The sequence below is a fragment of the Malaclemys terrapin genome, chromosome 8, assembly GCF_027887155.1.
Source record: "Malaclemys terrapin pileata isolate rMalTer1 chromosome 8, rMalTer1.hap1, whole genome shotgun sequence".
Classification (NCBI taxonomy): Eukaryota; Metazoa; Chordata; order Testudines; family Emydidae; genus Malaclemys; species Malaclemys terrapin.
In genome coordinates this window covers 18,305,068-18,324,806 of record NC_071512.1, presented here as the reverse complement: position 1 = coordinate 18,324,806, position 19,739 = coordinate 18,305,068, and the positions used below count along the sequence as shown (strand labels likewise).

General features: G+C 44.1%; 1 protein-coding gene across 2 annotated transcripts in view; it reads left to right on the top strand.

Annotated features, from left to right (window-relative positions):
* PPP2R2B (protein phosphatase 2 regulatory subunit Bbeta) overlaps positions 1-19,739 on the top strand; it is a 228,404-nt gene that overhangs the window by 67,118 nt on the left and 141,547 nt on the right. The window contains exon 1 of one of the 2 annotated variants that reach the window (XM_054038265.1): positions 919-1,311. The exons of the other annotated variant lie outside the window; for it this stretch is intronic. Within the exon in view, the coding sequence (XP_053894240.1) occupies positions 1,242-1,311 (70 nt within the window). The 5' untranslated portion in view covers positions 919-1,241. Of the gene's footprint in view, positions 1-918; positions 1,312-19,739 lie in introns of those variants that run through there. 2 annotated transcript variants of the gene reach the window in all.

Below are 19,739 nucleotides of genomic sequence, written 5' to 3'. Positions count from 1 at the left end.
TCCTACAAAACCCTTACTACCATTGAAGTCAGTGAAAGAGAGGGTTGGTGTTTTTTCCCCAAGGTCACACATCTGTCCCAGGCAATGCCTGGGTAGAGCTCCTAGCCCTCTGCTCCATCAGCCCTGGCCTAAAACAGTAAACGCCCATGCACCAAAAGCTGGCGCCTTATAACGCACTGGAGCCCAGGCCGGCGCAAACGTGTCTCCGACCCAGACCCGAACCCGCTGCTTCAGCGGCTGAGCAGTGCGAGCGCAACAGGATCCATTTCTCCGCCTTCCTCATCGGCCTCTCCTAGCGGGCTGCCTGGGGTAGAGGGCGGAGAGCAGCGACCCCTTGGGAGGTGCCGGGTCAGCCACTCCCCGGGCGCCGCGGTGCCTCTGCTCCACTGCAGCAGAAAGGTGCGCGGTCGCTGCTGCCGCCGGGGGAGAGTCCCCAAGCTGCCGACGCGGTTGGACTGAGCCGAGCTGTATGGGAGGAGCTTGGGCTTTAATGCACCATAAGGCTCCAGCAGCCAACAGCCGCCGCCGCACGAGCTTCTCTTCAGCCGCCTCCTGAGCCCGCGGCTGCGAGCGGGGCGAACCCCGCGGTGCCTGCCGACCCAGCCGCCAGCCTTGCCCCGCTAGGGAAACACCCAGCAGGGCCGCAGCTCTGCAAGGTTACCCTCTTATCCCCCCCCCCCAAAAAAAAAAAAAAACCCGGAGCCGCGAGCTTTGCAGAAGCGGACACCATTTTGTGGCTAGCGGCTTCCTGACTGGGCGAGCCGGGGACTGCTGCATGCGGAAGGGAGCTCGCCCGGCGCCAGGGGAACCTGTTGGGCACCGCCAGAGCAGCGCTCGCAGCCCAGCCCAGCTGCGGCACTTCGCACTGGAGCGGGGGCTTGCGGCAGCCTCACTGCAATTCGCCCGGCTGCAGCAGCCGCCGCCGCCGCCGTCCCTGAGAGGCGGAGGGAATTTGGACCCGGTGCTGCAACAGCAACCGCCCCCCGGGGTGGTGTAGGAGCCCGGGGTTTGCACCGTGTGCATCGCCGTCCCTGGGCGGAGAAGGCGATCCGGACCTTTGCTGCAGCAGGAGGAGGTGAAAGCTTGCTGGGGTGGTACCCCCGCCTCCCCCGTAGGGTAAGGACCATGCTGTGCTCGATGCAACTCCCCTGCTCTCCTCTCCGCTGAGCCTGGCCGTGTTGGGGCGATGATGGATACTTGCCTGCTTGTTCTCACTTCTCACGAAAGTAAGCCTGCTGTAAATGGAGGAGGACATTGATACCCGCAAGATAAACAACAGTTTCCTGCGCGACCACAGCTATGCAACAGAAGGTAATTGCATGCTGAGGAGCCCACGGCGCGGAGAGCCGCATTCCGCTGGGGCGGAGGGGGGGTGGGGGGTGGGGGGTTGGCGATGCCTTGGCGGGGCTCAACTTAGACCCAGGGCAGATCCGGCAGCAGCTCGGCCTCCGCATCTAAAAAGCACGGCCCCGGGGGAAGGCATGGGTGTAAGCAGAGCTTGTCGCCATGGCACGGAAAGGGCCAGAGGGTGTCGCTGGAATGGCAGCGGATTGCCACCGTGGGAGTGAGGAGGGCTTGGGCATGGAGCAGCAGGTGGATCCGGACAGCACCTCCCTTCGGGAAAGGCCAGAGGGGCCGTGTGGGGGGTGTGGGCAGGGCCGAAGCTGTGCCCTACCCTCTGAGTCACACACCGGGTGAGCGCCACTGGGATTCGGCTCTGCTCACATCCTTCTGTGTCAGCCTCGCCTGCCCACTCCCAGATGTCACCAGCCTCCCTCGAACCCTTTTTTGCTTTCATGGGGCCACGTTACAAAACGAAATTTAGCTCATGGTTGCCACAGGGCAGGGCTTCGGTTCCTGCCCGTTCATTCCTCGACAGGATTATGTCACGCATCCAGAGGACAGTAAAAAGCCCCAAGCAACCGAAGCTCCCCAAAAACTGCTGATGTGTGATGAATAAATCGTGTCAAAGGGAAGGGCTGACGGCAGCCAGCCAGGTTCCGACACACGCGTTCAGAATGCAATGGGTGTCCATTTAGTTATTAATTCTGCAGCAGTGGTTTCTGCTGAATCAACAGTGAGCGGAAGCGGAGTGGGTTTAAAGTGTTCAAACATCTGGGATTTGTCTTGAAGGGAAACAGAAGGAAGAGGTGCCTTCTTTATTCGCTGTCCTTCAGTTAACCCATTAAAGAGGCTAGGCAGGGCTGTGCCTGGTAGATTTTTCACTATTAAGGGTGCAATTCTACCTCCCACTGAAACCAATGGGAGGTTTGGGTGTGGAAGGAATGCAGGATTGGACCCCAGCTTTGCAGATGAATAATGGTAGAAACATCTCTGCAATACTGGGATGGAATCTAGTTGAAATCAGTGGTATTTCTCCAGGTCGATGCTGGTATAGCTGAGATTAAAATCCTGCCCACTGCTCCTGCAGTTGGGTGAGAATGAACTAATTACATATTTGTAGCAAACTGCCTTATTGGTATCATGCTATCTTATTAATAGTTTTTTAGCCTTTTCACCTTCAGAATATTTGGAAAACATATTAGTAGTCTCAACACACGCATGCAAGGCAAATAAGAACTAGCATCCTTATTTTTACAGATGGGGAAACTGAGTCAAAGAGAGAAATTGATTTGCCCACTGTTTTAAAAGGAGTCACTGCGGCAGCTGGATTAGATCTCAGAACTTCCTGTCTCCTGATATGTTACACAGATCCCTAGACCAATCCTCTCACTGAGAAACAATATCTGTTTTGTTTTAAATTTGGAAATTGTATTAATTTGCCCTTTCACTTATTTCCTATCTGTCTTTTGGGAGGCAATATGGCCTGAAGGCTGTGGAATTGCAAGTGTGTGGATGAGTGTGAAATTGCAAGTCAGATAATTCCGAGATCTAATCCTAACTGACATTGGATGACAATGGCAAGTCACTGCATCCTTGTGCCTCAGTTTTCCCATCTGTCAAATGGGAATAATACATAACTCTATTTTGCAGGGTTGTTGTGGAAGCTAATTAACACTTTGCCTGTTAAAAGTGGCATTTAAATACCACTTTTATTTTTAATTACTGTTGTGATAAATGGAAAGATTTGTGGAATATCAAATAGACATTGAATTACAATTTGAGAACATGGTACGTTATATTCTGACGATATCACTGACATTCAAAGGGTCTGAGCATAGGTTTTTTTTTATTTTAAATTCTGGGAAATACAATATATAATGTGAATGAAAATATTTTATTAGGGTTATAATTATTTGTTCCTCTTGAGACTTATTTCCTGAAAGGTTTCCACATGAAGAAGTATAATTTGACTAGCATATTGCAAAAAGGTGAATTGGCTGTATGTAATTCTGCCAAAAACAGTATATACAGTACCTCATCCCCCAGCTAAGCATTTCAGGTTTGGCCACTGGTGCATTTGAACGTGGCTTTCCTATTCTGGTATGGTGGGGGGGTGGGAGATCACGTGGCCTTGTAAAGTTAGAGTAACAGAATGCAAGATGTAATACACATTTCACACTGCATTCTGCCACAAAAAGGCAGCCTCCACCCAGTGGGTAATGCCCAGGAAGGATGGATAGGAAAAGGACCTATTTGCCTCTGTTAGTATTTCTGATTCCTGCAATCTCAAAACTCTCTTGCTTCCCAGACAAAATTTCTTGTTCAGACAAAACGCAGCTATTGTTCAAAAAGAAAAATTAATCCTCTGAAAAATTACAGGGAACCCCTTAAACAAATAATCCCTTCAAACAGGAATCCAGATTAAGCTCTTTACTGCTTCATTCTCCTGAAATGTGACACTGATACGACATACACTGAGAAAATCATATGTATGAAAGGAGAATGAGATTTTTTTATTTTGATGTGCTATTAGATGGGAAAATTAAATTGTTCAAAAGTGTGGGACACCTAGTGATTCACAGATTAAAACACTTATCATGTACAAGGTAGCATTGCTTGTGGGCAGCTGAAATGTACCTGGTCAGTCAAAGGGCTGCAGCCTGGACATGGATGGCAGAGGCCAAAACATCCAGAAAGGTAATTTGGTGAGAATTTGTGGGAGGCACGCTAATAGTCCTTTCTTGATGTAAGGGGAGAGTGGCGGTGCAAATGTCACCCTCTAGGGGGCAGCTGCTACAGCTGACACACTAAGTGGCATTTGACTTCCACATGATTATCTGCTTGGAACTCAGGATGAGTAGAAGGATGACTGGCTGAGCTGAACCTGCAATGATTTAAACTCCTAATGCTAAGAAGTCTGGGTATTTCAAACCTGATGCTTATACTTTAAAGCTATTCCTTCCAGCTGTTGCATGGCAAATTCCCCCAAGTTGTGCCGCAGAATTCCAGGAAGAACAGCTTAATGCAACAAACTAGAGAACAATAGTGCCTCCTCTCCTTAAAAATTAAGTTGAGGAACCTTAATTATACCCCGGATCATCTAATAGGTAACATACCAGGTCAGAATAAAATGTCTGTTGCTGGACTTTAAGAAGTAGATGAAAATATTTCATAGCAGAATATCAGCTGGGAGTTTCTTTTGCACCTATCATGCTTTGATGGACTTCTGATTCCTCTTGAAATATTTCTATTAGAATGAGGCTCAGTGAGCTGTGAAATACTATAGCTGGTTAGTGCGTGGTGTAAGTAGAAAAAAAATCATAGGAAGTTGTGTTTATTTCTCCTCCCTCCCCCACAAAAGTAGCATAGGTCTAAAAAGATTTGATTGATAACATTTCTTCTATTAAAAATCCTTACAGTGCCTCTGCAGTATGTGAAGACTTGCTTTTGAAATGAGGTGGCCCGCAGTGTTTTTAACTGAAGAAGTAAATGGGGTTATGTAATTTGGGTTAGTGAAGTGTTGTTGCTACTTAAATCGCTTTGATATTTTTATGCAAATGCAGGATAAGTATGGTATTTAAAATGCATTCACTTGAATCCTTATCTTTGAGCAATGCTCAGACCTACTGGTAATGGAGGGAAAAAATCAGTGCTATTAAAACTCAGCTTTACAATTGCCAGGAATTATCAAGCTATTGAATATAATAAACAGAATCGGTATAAAATTACTGGCAAGTGTTATGAAATTCACCAGAGTTATAAGACAATGATGAAAAGTGTGTACTAAATTTCATTGCGGAAGAATTGCCATTCCATTCTGGGTCACTTTATGACCCAGAAATGTTATAAAATGTTCACAGAATGGGAAATATTCCATAAAATGCCCCAGACATACTTTTTTGCTTTTTTTAAGCATAGATCAACCTATATACGAACAGCAATTTTAAAATTAAAAATGCAGAGTCTTTGCTTGAAAATAGGACAAACTAAGTCCCTTTATCTGAGTGAAAAGGAACCTGTTTTTGCTCCACAGAGGTTCCATTTATTGAGCAAAATGTTTGAGAGCTAAAAATCCCCCCCCCCCAAAAAAATGGGACCATTTTCCTTAGCTTGAACCAAAAGGTGAATCCATTATATGTTTAAGTCTTCAGATTTCAATGTGACTATTTTGCATAGCCCTGCTATTTACCCAACGCTTCTCTGAAACCCTCTAGGTGGCTTGCAGGACAGAAAAGTACTGATTAAAAAATGTGAATAATATCAATATGGTCCCTTTATGCTTCTCATGTTGAATGGAAAGTGCTGGGTTCATGATGAGCTGCTTGTACTCTGCAATTTCCAGTGCAAAGGGAACTGCTGCTATTACCTCTTGCATCTAGTAAAACAACACTTTACTAAAACGGACATCATTTTTTAAGCTGTCTTGCAAGCCGTCTGTGTCTGATGATCCCACTGATGTCAGCATGCATTCTAAGTGTGGAGAAATTTCAGGATTGGGCTTTTTAGCCGCAGCTACTACATTTGACTGACTTTGCCACTAAAGCTTACAGAAATCTCCATTCCTTCTAGTTTTCGTAGGATACATCAAACTTAATTTTATGCGACTCGACAGGTGCCCTTGCCATTCCAGACATCTGCTAACCTCTTCCAATGGAGAGGGCTAGCAGGTGTTTCCTTCACATTGCAAATGCCAAATATAGTGCAGTAGAATCTGTTTTGTATTATGTTTAAAATTGTAAACACTCCGCAGTCAGGAAATGCGAAAGTTAGAATTCCTCTAATATTCTTAACTTCCCTGCATTGCACATATGGGATCCAAGTTTGCCATGTTTGTGACTTGTCTGAGAATTGCTGCTATGTGAGATGTGGAATAATCACTAGGCAGTGCTCCACCCAGATTTCCAATGATTGTGTACTTGTGATAATGCAGAGCTGTGTAGAGAGCTACTGGGGAGTTGTCCAGGAGCCCCAGGCTGGCACTTTTACTACTCTGTTTCCCCGAAAATAAGACATCCTCCGAAAATAAGGCCTACTTACAGTTTTGCCTCTCGTTGTAATATAAGGCATCCCCCCGATAATAAGACCTCCCCGATAATAAGGCATCCACCGATAATAAGGCATTTTTCATTTCTGAAAAATAAGACATCCCCTGAAAATAAGACCTAGCGCATCTTTGGGAGCAAAAATTAATATAAGACACTGTCTTATTTTCGGGGAAACAGGGTATCAAGAAGCTTATGGATGTGGGTTAAGGCTAATTGAAACCTGGCTCCACAAAGAGTTTACCCATTCAAATCTTTTAGGTTCCATCTGAAAGACTTTTCCTCTGACCACTCTTAGAAGCCCTCTTCAGACTCCCCAACCTAAGTTCCTCTTCTTCCAGAACCTTCTTAGTCATTCACAGCCCCCTTCTTCCTCTGCAGCTTTACTTCTTTGAGCCTCGCCTTTTCCTTCTCAGCCCCATGTACTCCTCCCACATTTACTGAATGAGATTCCTTCCTCTTTTGCCCAGGGGCCAGCAAAGAGGTCTCAGTAGTAAAAGCCTGGCTGCCAAATTGGGTCACCCATGTCAGTCATGCGCAGGCTGACTGCTATGTTTCCTTTCTCACAAACTCCCATTTCCTCAGCCCACCTGGACCATGAGACTTGTGCTGCAATGGACTCGACCTGGGCAGGGGGAAGAGTCACCTCAGATGTCTTACATTGGAAGTACTAGCAGTCCTTGCAGTGACTGGATCCTCCCCTGAGGCTGTTTGAAATGGGCATGTAATTTAGCTATTGTGATTTGGGGTCAGGAGGGAGCCAGTTTGTCTGAGAAGCCTTCAATGAGGAGAGAATCATTGGAGGGAAAAACTGTTGGGGTGGGTGGGGATGCCTGAAGAAGGAAATGAGGACAGAGCAGCAGAGGGCTTAATTACACATGCTCAATCAATGCAGTGGAATGGTTTCTTGTAAAAGCAAGTTCTGAGGTTTCGGATTCATGACTGAAGGGTTAAATGACATGACTAACCCCATCCTATTGGCAATCTTGCTTGGATTACTGCTGTTCCTTACTTGTACGAAAGACTTGGTAAGGACGGCTAGTGGGCCAGGAACATCAGATGCAAGACTCTCTTTTGCAGTTGGGGGTCCAAATTCTAAAATCCTCCTCCCCCTGACTTCAATGAGAGAGCTGTCGGAGTTAAGGTAAAATGAGCAAGGACTGGAGGCTATGACCCTTTTGGGTTTGAAAAAGATGTGGTCTGAATACGGTATTCGACATATTATGCTAGCAACCAGGAAGACAGCTGCACATCTGTGTCTGTCAGAACTCATGATCATATCTGCATCTGAATGCCAGGAAATCCCATCTCTTTATTTATTTATTTTTAAATAGCTGGAAACATTTTTTTTTTCCCCCCCTTTGCTTGCTCCCCAGGTTTTGCATCTCAAATCAGACTCTTTCAATTCCTGCCAACACGATAGCACCTGCAGTGGTCACCTGTCCATGAGGTGTGTCAAAAGGTACTCCTGTGAGGAGTTGAGATACCACTGAAGTAATTTAGACTCAGATCCTCAAAGATAGGCTTCCAAATTCCACTGCAATCAGTGGAAGTCCCTTTACGGATCTGGGCCTTAGAGACTAGCTGTTTTCCTGTGAAGGGAACCACACAGTGAGTCTATCAATAAGCAAATAAGGACTTTACTGAAACAATCACTAGGTGGCTCCCTGACAGGAAGCTAGTCTGCATATTTTTGAAAAGGCTCAGAACTCACTATCTAAGTGTAGGATCCTCCCAGGCATTAATTGTATGTGCCCTAGGAATCAAGCAGAAATGCAAGTGTGCTTCATTTGTAGTGTTCGCACACAGAAAGTGATCGGAATACAAAAAGCCACATGGAATCTTTCCCCTCGTTTTCTCTCCCTCCTCCCCCAATTCTCCCACTACTTGGCATATTGACTGTCTGATGTATGGAACATTTTTTTTTTTTGGTGGATGGAACTGGAATCATGTCCTGGTTCCCCTTGCATTTACACTGGTGCAAATCAGGAATAACTCCATTTGACTTCAGTGGAGGTACAGTGATGTGAGAGGAGACTCAGGCCTCTGGGTATCTAGGATTCTGGGGGGAAATTCCAAAGGGGAAAATACTCTTGGGCTATATAATCCATCCACAGGGCTAGTGGAGGGTTGTTCCTGACATCCACTCTTCCATTGCTTCACTGAATGCCCCAGTGCTAGGGCTCCCTCTGCAAGATTGTTCCATGATTGAGTAGATTTTACTGTTAAGAAATCAGCCTACATTTTCCTTTTCTTAATTTAATTCAATTTCATATAGTTGTAGCCCCCTTTTTCCAACTCTAAATCAACTTTGCCCTCTTTTCTGTCTGCACTGTTACCATGGACCAGTCATATCTGCATTGTGTTCTGGTTTTGAAGAAGTAGCTTTTAGAACATGTAATCCCCCCACTCCGCCCCACAAAATGAAGACTAGCCCAACCTTTACAAAAAACATGTACTTAGAAGCCATCTCACCAGTACCTTGACAAGGGCGTAAGATATCTTGGAGTTGTCAGATGCATAAATCGCCTGTCATGTATTGCAAAGGGCAGGTTTAGTTCCTTTTATTTTCTTTTGCAGAGGGCGGGAGGGGGAAATCCACAAGCTTTCATTGCAATTAAAGACAGAAAATTTCTGTTGCTAATTTCCTCACATAACTGGATCCGAGATCATTGCCCATATGCTTCCCCCGCCTTCCTCCAATTGCCCAGCAACCACGTTGGTCTTTGATTCATTTGTGTTGTGTTATATCTAATGCTGCTGGCAGGCATTCCAGGACATTCTGCAGAGTGCAAATTAATGCATTTTTCCCTACACTGACAGAATTTTTAAAAAGATTAGTTTGCTTACTGGGGCTGGTTTTTGCTGTGCTGGGAACCTAAAAGCTTTTTACTTTCAATGTCAATTTGATAAGAGCTCTTTGTGGCCATGACAGCAACTTAAAAAAAAAAATCTATCTACAGTCGCCTTCTTAGAAGCATGAAATAGCAGCTCTCCCTCCCTCCTTCCCTCCCCTGCACACCTTTTCTCCTGCACTTCATTAAAGGTGAGCGATGTTCAATATCTGTTCCCATGGAAAGATCCATATTATTGTTCAGTGGGGCAGGTAATTAACCTGGGACCCTCATTAAAGTTGTTATACCCTATAGATATTTTTGAATATGAAACTTAACCCTTTCCTCTACCTGCATTGGGGTTGGGGTTTTTTTGTTTTTTGTTTTGTTGAAGCTCCTCTTTTTCTCCCCTGACCTTCTCCACTCTTACTGGGTCTGAGGGAGTCCTGATCTGGACTCGTTGTCTAATCCACAGATCACTGAAAATGAGACCCTTAGAATTCAGCCATTTGTGTTGTATTGCGTCAAAGCTGACTGGGATTTACTTTAATCTGTAGATACTTTAATCTGTGGATTAATAATAGAATAGACCTACTTGGGGACACCATAAACCGTGGATTATTGACGTGGCTGGGGGCAGTTAATCATGCGAATCAGAACACATTGTGACCTATCCCAGAGAGCCACTCTGGTCATGGTGATAGAGCATCTGCTGCAATCATCTTCCCCGTGTGCAGAGGAAGGGGGTAAGTAAGATTCTTTTCCCACACACACCCTGTGCAAGGGCTAGGACAGCTACAGTCCATGGAATTGAGCAATAGCCCAGGGACTGTTCCCTCTGTGCCTCCAAGGAGCTTTGCACCACTCTTAGCATAAGCCAGTAGCTAAATATCACAGTCGAGCCCTAAAGATCCAATCCAGCCCCCCATTACAATCAATGAAAAGACTCTGTATCCCGTAATGAGACTCCTGGACCATTTTGTCACTGAATTTTTGTATCGCAGTAGGTAATATAAGTGAGACTCGTAGAAAATCAAGGGAAACCGTATTTTTCCCTTCTGTCAGAGGATCTCAGAGCACTTTACAAATGATCATGAATTAGGCCTCAGACTACTGCTGTTGGATAGGGCATTGATACTGTTGGTTTTATAAGTGATGATCCAAGACACAAGTGAAATGACTGTGAAAGTGCTGGGGATATGACATCGGATCATCTGACTTCCATTTGCTTTGGACACAAGACCATCCTTTTCTACTGAACCAGCATCTTTATCCTTTTCTTTGGTGTACACACTCCTGTCATTCTAAATCCATTGGAGTGTAAAAAGAAAGCCAGATCCTCAGATAATGCCTTTTGTATAGCAAGCTTTATATGGGAAAGAGTTTTTTATGACCATATCCTTGAGATCCAATCAGGTTTATACTGGGAACACCAGCTGGCATCTTCATTACGGGGGTGGCCTCTTGGTAGTTAGGAGACGGAAAGATAATGCAAGGAGTTAGACCATTTAGCACAATCACTTGGTCCTATTTCCTTCCATGAGTGGTGGATATGATTACACTTGCAAGGCTAAATTCTCTCCGTGTTTCATATCGGTGTAGACCCTTGTAGAGAGCTCTGATAGAAGAACTTCTGAGCGTCCAGGTTGCAGTGGTGGAAAGCAGCATTCACAGTCTCACTTAAGGGGAGAAGCGGGTCTGTAAGGGGCCAGCACAACCCCAACAATGCCTGAAAAGGGGACTCTGCCAACACTACCAGTGGATGGTGGATGAAACTTAATTGGATGTGTTGATGCAGGAGATTAGACTAAATGATCACAAACTGTCTCTTGGGCTTGAAAATCTGGGAATTCAAGTGGCTCTGCACCCCTCCCAATGGGACCCTGATAAAGCTCTGCAGAGTGACATGGAAGATGTCTTTAGAAACTAAAATGTCCAGCCCCTCAACACACTGGCAGCACTGCCAACATGTGCTAGTCATGCCGTTGGCCTGAATGAATGCGGTATGTTCTGAGAGCTAGCAGAGGTGAGACAGGGCACGTAGAGCAGAGATGTTGGTGTGACAGGATGCTGATTAGGTTGCTTAAAAATAAAAACATTTTTTTATTTTTTCCTCCTGGTCTTGGTTGCGTGATTGCAGTGAAAGGGCTTATGCTAGCATACTGAGCAGGTACAAAACTCCCAGCTGTGTTCAGGGCCTAGGCACTGCCTGGGCATCACCACCACTACATGCATGGGCCAGTGCAGAACCTCAGAGATTGTTTGAGGCTCACAGCAACGTGTGTGGCTGCTGCAAGATTTTGAGCTGTAGAAGGTAGCCGAGTCTGTCTGTAACTGATGATGTGAGGGATTTAAGTGGTTTGTGACTTCTTCTGGGTTTTAATGATATCTGTGGCTACGTCTGCACTACGTATCCTACACGCCAAGGTGAAAAGCAAGCTGCATCCATGCTGCAATGCGTAGCCATATGTGTCAGGGGAGGCAGCTGGGAAAGGCTCCCGTGCATCCCTGCTGCATGTACTAGTGGGGTTCCTGTATATCCTCGGGTATAACCTGCGAGAGAGTGCTCTGATGGAAACGTCAGAATCACTTCTCCAGGAGTGAATCTTTCTTGCAGCACAACAAGGATAAATTTAGCCCTTTAAGAGCCAAATCCATTCTGCCTCTGAATTCAATGATTTTATTCCAGCGATGGATTTGGTGGGCCAAATCCATTTGGGTCAACATTAAAGCTGTGTGGAGTGAAGTAATTTTGCTCCCCATGGGGTTCATATGAACAATGTCTTTGAGTTTGGGATGTCTGGGCTCTCATTGACCTTAGTGGGAGCTGTTTGTGATCAGTACATCCTGACAAAGCCCTGGCTGGGGTGATTTAGTTGGGGATTGGTCCTGCTTTGAGCAGGGGATTGGACTAGATGACCTCCTGAGGTCTCTTCCAACCCTAATATTCTGTGATTCTAAGTTCAAGTGACTTTCAGGATCTCAAAGCAAAACACAGTAGTAAGTGCTGAGTGTTGCTTGATTTTTTTTTTTGTTTTAGAACCATAGATTTTATTTGTATCTAAAACAAACCAACGATCAGCTCAAATCTACTAGAAAATGGGCACAAGCTCACTCAAAAGTTTCATCATGAGTATTAGAAAATTGTTCTGTGAATCTGGGCTGAATTCCAAGTCACTAACAGAACCCCAAAAGCCAGAGAAATTCATGAGATTTTTTGGTGTTTCCTTATGATTGTTTCACACATTCAGAATCAATGTCCTCTTCTCTAATAAAGATATAATAGACCCATTAGGGTCAATATCTCCATTTGAAATAGTTGTTCATGTGGGTTTTTGCTCATCGTATTGTGAGCTTGATTTCTGGAGAGGAAACATTTTGAAGGAGCTGTAATTCCTGTGATTGAAAGGGTTTGTTTTCTTGGAGCAGCTGCAGTCGTGCAGCTCTGCAAGGAATGGGAAAGGCCAGCGCAGATGCACAGTGAAAAGTATCCTGTTGACTTGGTTTTAAATAGTTCTTGAAATGTAGAAACAAATTACTAGAGATCTTGCACAGTGCAAATGTGGAAATAAACTAATTTAAGTGTGGGGTCGGGGGAGATGGCAGGTCAGAAGGGAGGGAAGCTGTTGTCATCCAAGGATCTCGAAGCACATTATTATTATTTATTACAGTAGAGAATAGATCGGTGCTAGGTTGTGGTAGGCGCTGTACAAACACAGCGTAGTAGACAGTCCTTGCTCTGAAGAGCGTACAATCTAAATAGAACAAGACCGACACAAGCGGAGTGAACAATATGATGGTGGCAAATGTTATGTTAGTTCTATAACTTTTATACAGGCTTTATCTATATAATCTTATTTTTAAAAAAGTGTGTGTGTGTAGAGAGAGAGAGATCTATATATAAATACTAATAATGTATAAGAGATCTATACAGGCGTTATATGCTTCCCCTTCTCCCTGTTGAGGAGATGTCAGCCTGCTAGCTGAAGTGTAAGTGCTAAAGGGCAGCTCATGGTGTGTGGTGGTGTTTTTTTTAATGTGTTTTAATGTTAGCTTGATGCTGGTGGAAAGATGTTGGCCTGACCGTTCTGGAGATGGAGTCCTCTCTTTATCCCCAGAACAACTCTTTGACTCCCCTGCATAACATGTAATTAGCACTGTCATTGGAGTGTCAGCATTTACTAGCTGCGAGCATTCAAAACTGTCAGGCCCCCAAAATAATGAGACTGACTAAAATCTTGTTGATTTTTTTTTTTTTTTTAAGTGTTTTCGGTTCTCTTTACATGCCCTCTAGTTTTCGATCCTTTAGAGTTCCCAGGCTTTTCACTGCTACCACAAAGACTAGAAATTGACTTTGTTTTGGGGGGCAGATTTACAAAGGTATTTAGGTAACTAATGATCTAGATAGGCACCTACTGGGTTTTACAAAAGTACCGAAGCAGGTAAAACACCTAACTCCCATTGAAAGTTGTGAGGTATGGGGCATATCTGTTTCTTTAGACACATAACTACCTTTTGTAAATCAAGCCTGTTTCTGTAATGAAACCTGAGATTTTCATGGTATCGTGAGTCAGGAAGGTGGGGCTTTAAGAAAAGCAGCAGTTATTGCAAGATTCTGTGAATAACAATAACGTTAATGGAGAGATAAAGACTTATCTCCCTTGTGTCTATTTTGTCATCGGAATAACAACTTTAAATGTTAAAAGCTCATAGATTTATACATGTCCAGCCTGTTCAGCGAAAAGAAAATAAATCAAGTACCGTAGGGCACATTATATTTTATCGCTGATATATTATCTCTAAGCTGGGTGGGTATTAACCCCATAATGACATCTTCAAACAGGATTTTAAATAATCTTGTGGACTCATGTGAATGTTCCCAGTGCGCTGTGATCTTGAAACTCATTTTAGTGAAGGAATATTGACGTGAGACCTGTTTGTCCAGTAGACCAACAGTAACAAAAAACCCCAAAGAAGTTAGAGAGATGATCCCTGGCATTTGCGCAAACTAAAAAACTTGGTCAAGAAAAGTGTGGAAATCTTAAAAAGGTAATTGTTTTATCTGTGTCCTCAGAGACTCCAGTTGTGCATGTAGCTTATAATTATGGATTTTTGCTGTTTAGTGCTGAGTTTTTGAAGGCCATTTTAGAAATGGAGGAAGATATGTTACCAATCTCTTTCAAACATAGTCTTGATGTTTTTATAGTTAATATAAAGAACTCCTGTACTTTATTTATATATAAGCAATGTGTCAGTGGACCCTATCAGAGTGCAGCTAGCTGCATAAATATATTACAACTAATATTTAATGAATGACACAAGCAAGAGTGATTTCATAGTCTCGTCACTTTGAGCAAAATTCTGCTTTCAGATCAGATCACAGTGGATATTGATTGTGATATTCTGACCTTTCTATACAAGACTTATTTCTTAAAAATAAAGTAATGAAACACAATGGTAACATAGGCTCTCAACCCACATTTCCTACCAGAAGACCCCATCCTGCAAGACCGTGAATGTCCTCAACTTCAGCTGTATTATCATTTTTAGTGCTAAGTGTACCATTAGAGTTAATGGGAGCTTGTGACACTTTGCACCTTGCAAAATTGGACTCTAGTATTGTATCATGCGTTTGATTTTTAAAGTAGAACTATGCATTGAAATCAGTGATAAAACCTGCCTCAGAAGGGATGGCATGATGTAACTCTTGGTAACGGTGCACTAAACTTTAGACCATCTCTGTATACCTTCCTCTCAATTTGGATGTATCATTCCACAGTTTGAGGTGAATAACAGGAAATTAAATGTCAAAGCTGCCACCCTGAAGTGAATAGTGCAGTTTGCATAGTTATACTTATGAGGCATGACTGAGTTTTCACCTTGTCTTGGTTTTGCAAGAGCTCTGTTAATGAAATATTCTGGTTCGTTCTCTCCCTTCCCCATCCCCTGTAGCTAATGAACAGATGAGTTTGACCAAATACTAACTGGGTACTAACAACGTTTCAGTAGCAAACAACTGAAGAGCAGAATATTAATAGACATGATAAATTGTTCTGACTGGAGGTGTAGATAAATACTACTGAGAAAAAGAGGGCAGGGTCAGATCATGAAAGAGACGATCCTCATACCTTGCATTGTTTATGCAAAATAATGATGAATCTGGCTGAACACGGTGCTCAGAATGATAGGCGCCAGATGCAGTTTCCAATGTCTTGAGGAAGCAATAACTTGTTAACACCTGGCACCCAACCATTAAACTCACTCAAACACAGTGCAGAACACTAACTGCTTGTACTTGAGTTTTGATGACATAGCTGGTGAATAAACCTGTTTGCAAGAAGAGACAGTGCACATCTCTAAGCCGCCATTTTAGTACCTGAGCATAGAGATGTCTGCAGCCAGCCACCGAGCTGTGCCTGTGAATACCCTGCGGATGGATAACTTCAGATTTCTGGGCTGTCAGTCCAGTATCTTTCCTAAGTATTAAACCTATTTAAAATGAACAGGGAAAACCTTTTTAACTCTGCTTTTTATGTACTTTGGGACCCTAACTCAGCAGCTGTGTTGTAGGACTCTACAGTCATACGCCTTGACCTTAAAATCAGATTCATGACGGGTCCTATAGTCACTACCTGAATATAAGTAACAATTCTCTCATTTTATATTTAGTCACTAGCTCAGGCACATGTGCACTAATGTTGCATTTGCATTACACGTATCTGAGATGCATATTTTGATGGCGCTCTGAGAGACCAACCCCTCCTTTACCACATTTCCACATCTTTGCGGGTTCTCCACCTGCTTTCCAGGATCTTAGGGAATGCACGGAGACACTGGTCTGTGCCAAAGCTCTAGTTTGGCAATTACACTACTTTAAGAACTGTACATTACTGTTGAGAAACAACCAAGCATTCAGATGCTACTGGAATCTTCCTCGTGGGCCCCTGACTCCCTTGTGCCTGGGCTGGAGGATTTCTCTCTCTCATTTAATTATTTCATCTTAAAATAAGCACTCAAATACATTCTTTAAATGCAGTTTGTTGTGCTGCAGCCTTAATGAGCTATTTGAATATTGTGATGCACGCTTTGTGCTGGGAACTGCTTTGAAGTAAAAGACACTTAGAACGGCTGGATGTTTGTATAAGGCAAACGAGCTTTAAGGTTGGTAACCCTAAAGACTTCATATGATGTTGCTTGAAAGGGTGTGGGTAATGCTGTAGGAAGTATTACTGTGCTTTAAGGTGAATTCTGACCTCAGTGGGGTTGTCAGGGAGGGTCTAGATCAGTGCAGAATTTTGGCCTGCAGATTTTGTGTAGTCACTTTGGCAGAAATGAAAGGGAAAAAAAAGGAAAAAAATAGCATGAATAGTAACAATAAATATGGGGGAAAATCTGACATGAAGTTCCATGGCAGATTTCTGAGCTACCAGGCAAGAGAGCTTCTGTTTGATTCTCAGCTTCGGCTTCTATCAAGTTATCGGGTTGACAGGTACTGGGTGTGCTAGAACACAGCATGCTTGATGCTAGCAGTGGTGAATGTATTGTAGGAATGGGGAGAATCTCTCTCATGATGTTGTGGTGGATTATCAAGAACCTACGTTTATTCAATGAAATAAAAAGGACCATCGGTGAATCTGGAAGGCTACTAATCTAAATCTGATAACCAGAAATACTTTTATACACAATGTAATGTTACCCTGTGGAACTCCTTGCCACATGGTATCTGTGAGGTTTAGAGGAGTTCAAAAAGGATTTGAATATCCACAGTTAGATAGGATTAAAAGAAAAGAAAAAACGGATCAGATATAAACTCTCCATGCATCGGAGCAAATCCATAACTGTCTGGAGGTAGGAAGAAACTTCTCCTATGGGCAGATTATTCCATAATTGCCTATTTCAGGTTTCTTGCACCTTCCTTTGAGAACCATCTAGTGGAACTGGCCACTGTCAGAGACACAAGATACTGGACTAGATGGACCATTGGTCTGATCCAGTCTGCCAAGACCTATGTCAGTGGATGATTGGGATCCTATCCTGTCTTCTGAGTGGAAGGCTGAAGCTGAGATGTGTCTGCAGCAGGTAATGGAAATGAAAAGGGGATAGAATAAGAGGGGGATTCTAAAAGGCCTTCCTGTAAATACCTAAATAAACTTAGCCTATCATGAAGCTGGCTGACAGACCCTTAATTATAACAGCAGGAGTGGTGTGGCTTTATAACCTGTTCCCTACTGTAAATTTCTGGCTAGCAGGAATGGTGCCAGATGTCTGCTTCTGATTGCTTCTGGTCCTGAAGAACGGTTCAGGGGTAACTCTCGCAGCTGGAGAATGCAAATAATTGCAGTTATCTAGAGTTCTTCTTAATTTTTTTTGGCAGCAGCCAGAGGCCCACTGAATGGGCCCATCTAAATCTTTGTGACTATCTCCAAAGCAGTTATCTGCCCAAAAGTCCATTATAAGTCTCTTCTGAGGAGATTCCACTGAACGGGAATGTGTTCTCCTCTAACGAATGAATTTGCTGCTCCTTTGGGGAAGGTATCTTTGCTTTCAGCATCCGGTATAATCCACAGCCGTGGGCATTTCTCAATCCATGCAGCCGAGAAAAGACGATTTCAGTCTGTTGAGGAGAAATCAGGCTCAGCATCTAACTGCTAGAAGAGGGTGACTGCGTGAGGTGGTTTGAGGCTGTGGTAGTGGGGGAAATCTCTTTGGATCGGCATTTGTCAGCCTGTCGTTCTTGTGTCCCTAATACACATGTACAGATGGGTATAGTTCCATTAAATGTTAAATAGTGCACCCACCACAGTGTCATTGGAGTGAGTTATATAACACGCACAACCAATATGTATGCCATTCTATGTAGTTGCCAATGGTTGCAGTTTGGCTGGGAGTGTTGTGTGCTTTGGGAATAGGCCCTGGTCAGCATCATGGAGGAGTGGAGGCGGGGGAGGAAAGTGAGAGTGTGTTGGTCAGAAGTGCGGCCGGGGGTTGCAATGCTGTTATACAGCATCTTTCCAGCTGCTCAGGCAAGTGTGATCACCTCTTTTCCCCCCTCCCCTCCCCTCCGCAGGCAGCTTCTGCTCCTACTGAAGTTGATCCAGTACAGGTGCCTGCACTGGGCTGGGGAATGCACGCTCCATATGGATGAGGAAGAGATTAGACCTGGAGGTTACTACACAGGACATTATGCACCACGCCAGCAGACTTAGAATCCTCCTCCAAGAGCATCACATGAGATTCACAACACTTGGCAGAGCTATATGATGAGGTGGGGAGAGAGCTGGGAGGAAGTATGGGCAGGGTGTCTGGGGCTCTGCAAATGATAGTGCCTTGCGCCCTCTTCCCCGACTTTCCCCACACATCTTCTGGACTCAGAGAGGCAGGGCCCAAAGTCTTTTTTGGCTTAGAATTCCATTCAGAGTGAGGTGCAAGTGTGCATTAGTCTCCAAGTAATTGACAGGCTGTCTAGTTGTCGGGTCCTGAGGGAAATGGCATGGCATAACCTTTAACGCCATACTGGTGTTTGTAGAACGGTGTTGCAGAACACGAGGGCTGGCAAACATCCCTGAAACAGAAGGCTTTTGAAGCTAGGGCCATAAGAGAGAATGCAGGAGATGGCAAAAGCTGAAAATTGTGCCCCTGCCTTATAAATACAGAGGCTTTATTTTGCTCACGCTTACCATACCATTGTTGAAAATAAGGAGTAAGTCAATGGAAACGTGTGTGAAATCAGTGTAAGAACTGGTATCCCTAATGCCACCAGGTACTTTCTCCTTGGGCATCCACTGCCTTCCGCTACCCCAAACCCCTCTGTCTCTGCAGACATATTTTTTGATCTTGACACCTCTGTCAAAGATACCATCACCACCACTTCAGGAACTGGGCACCTGGACAGTGCAGAGAGTCACCACCGTCCGCTTAAATAGCCATCTGCTCCATGTGAAGAACTCCCAGGGGAAGCTCCCTATGAAGAGCAGCTGCAGAATTAGGTCATTAGGTGTAAAAGAGAGAATGCTGAATACACTGCAGGACAATTGCCTTCCCCAGTGTATGCCTTTCCCAACTGACTGTCCCAGAGCAGCTAGCCACTGAAATGGGCCATGCATTTTTAATGAATTGTGCTTCCATTGTCTTGATTTTATGTGGCCATCCTGTATGGGAAATAAAAGCCCTGATTCTTCTCTCACTTGCGCCAGATTTACCCTAGAATAACTCCACTGAATGCAGTAGACTTGCTTCTGATTTATATCATTGTAACTAATAGCAGAAATGGGCCTATGGAGTATGTTGCGGGGGGAGGGGGAAACTGTGTTGTGCTTCAATTGTATTCAGTTCAATTAAATAAGACTTTGTTTTCCATGCTGGGTTTTGAAATAGACTTTGAACAGGAGTCGTATGCAAAGATACATGTACATTTGCACAGTTACTGCAGTTTCATTTAGATCCTCTTTTGTATACATAAATACCCAGTTTGCACAAGCAGCTGCCATAATTGTACATGCAAATGTAGCCTGTTACATAC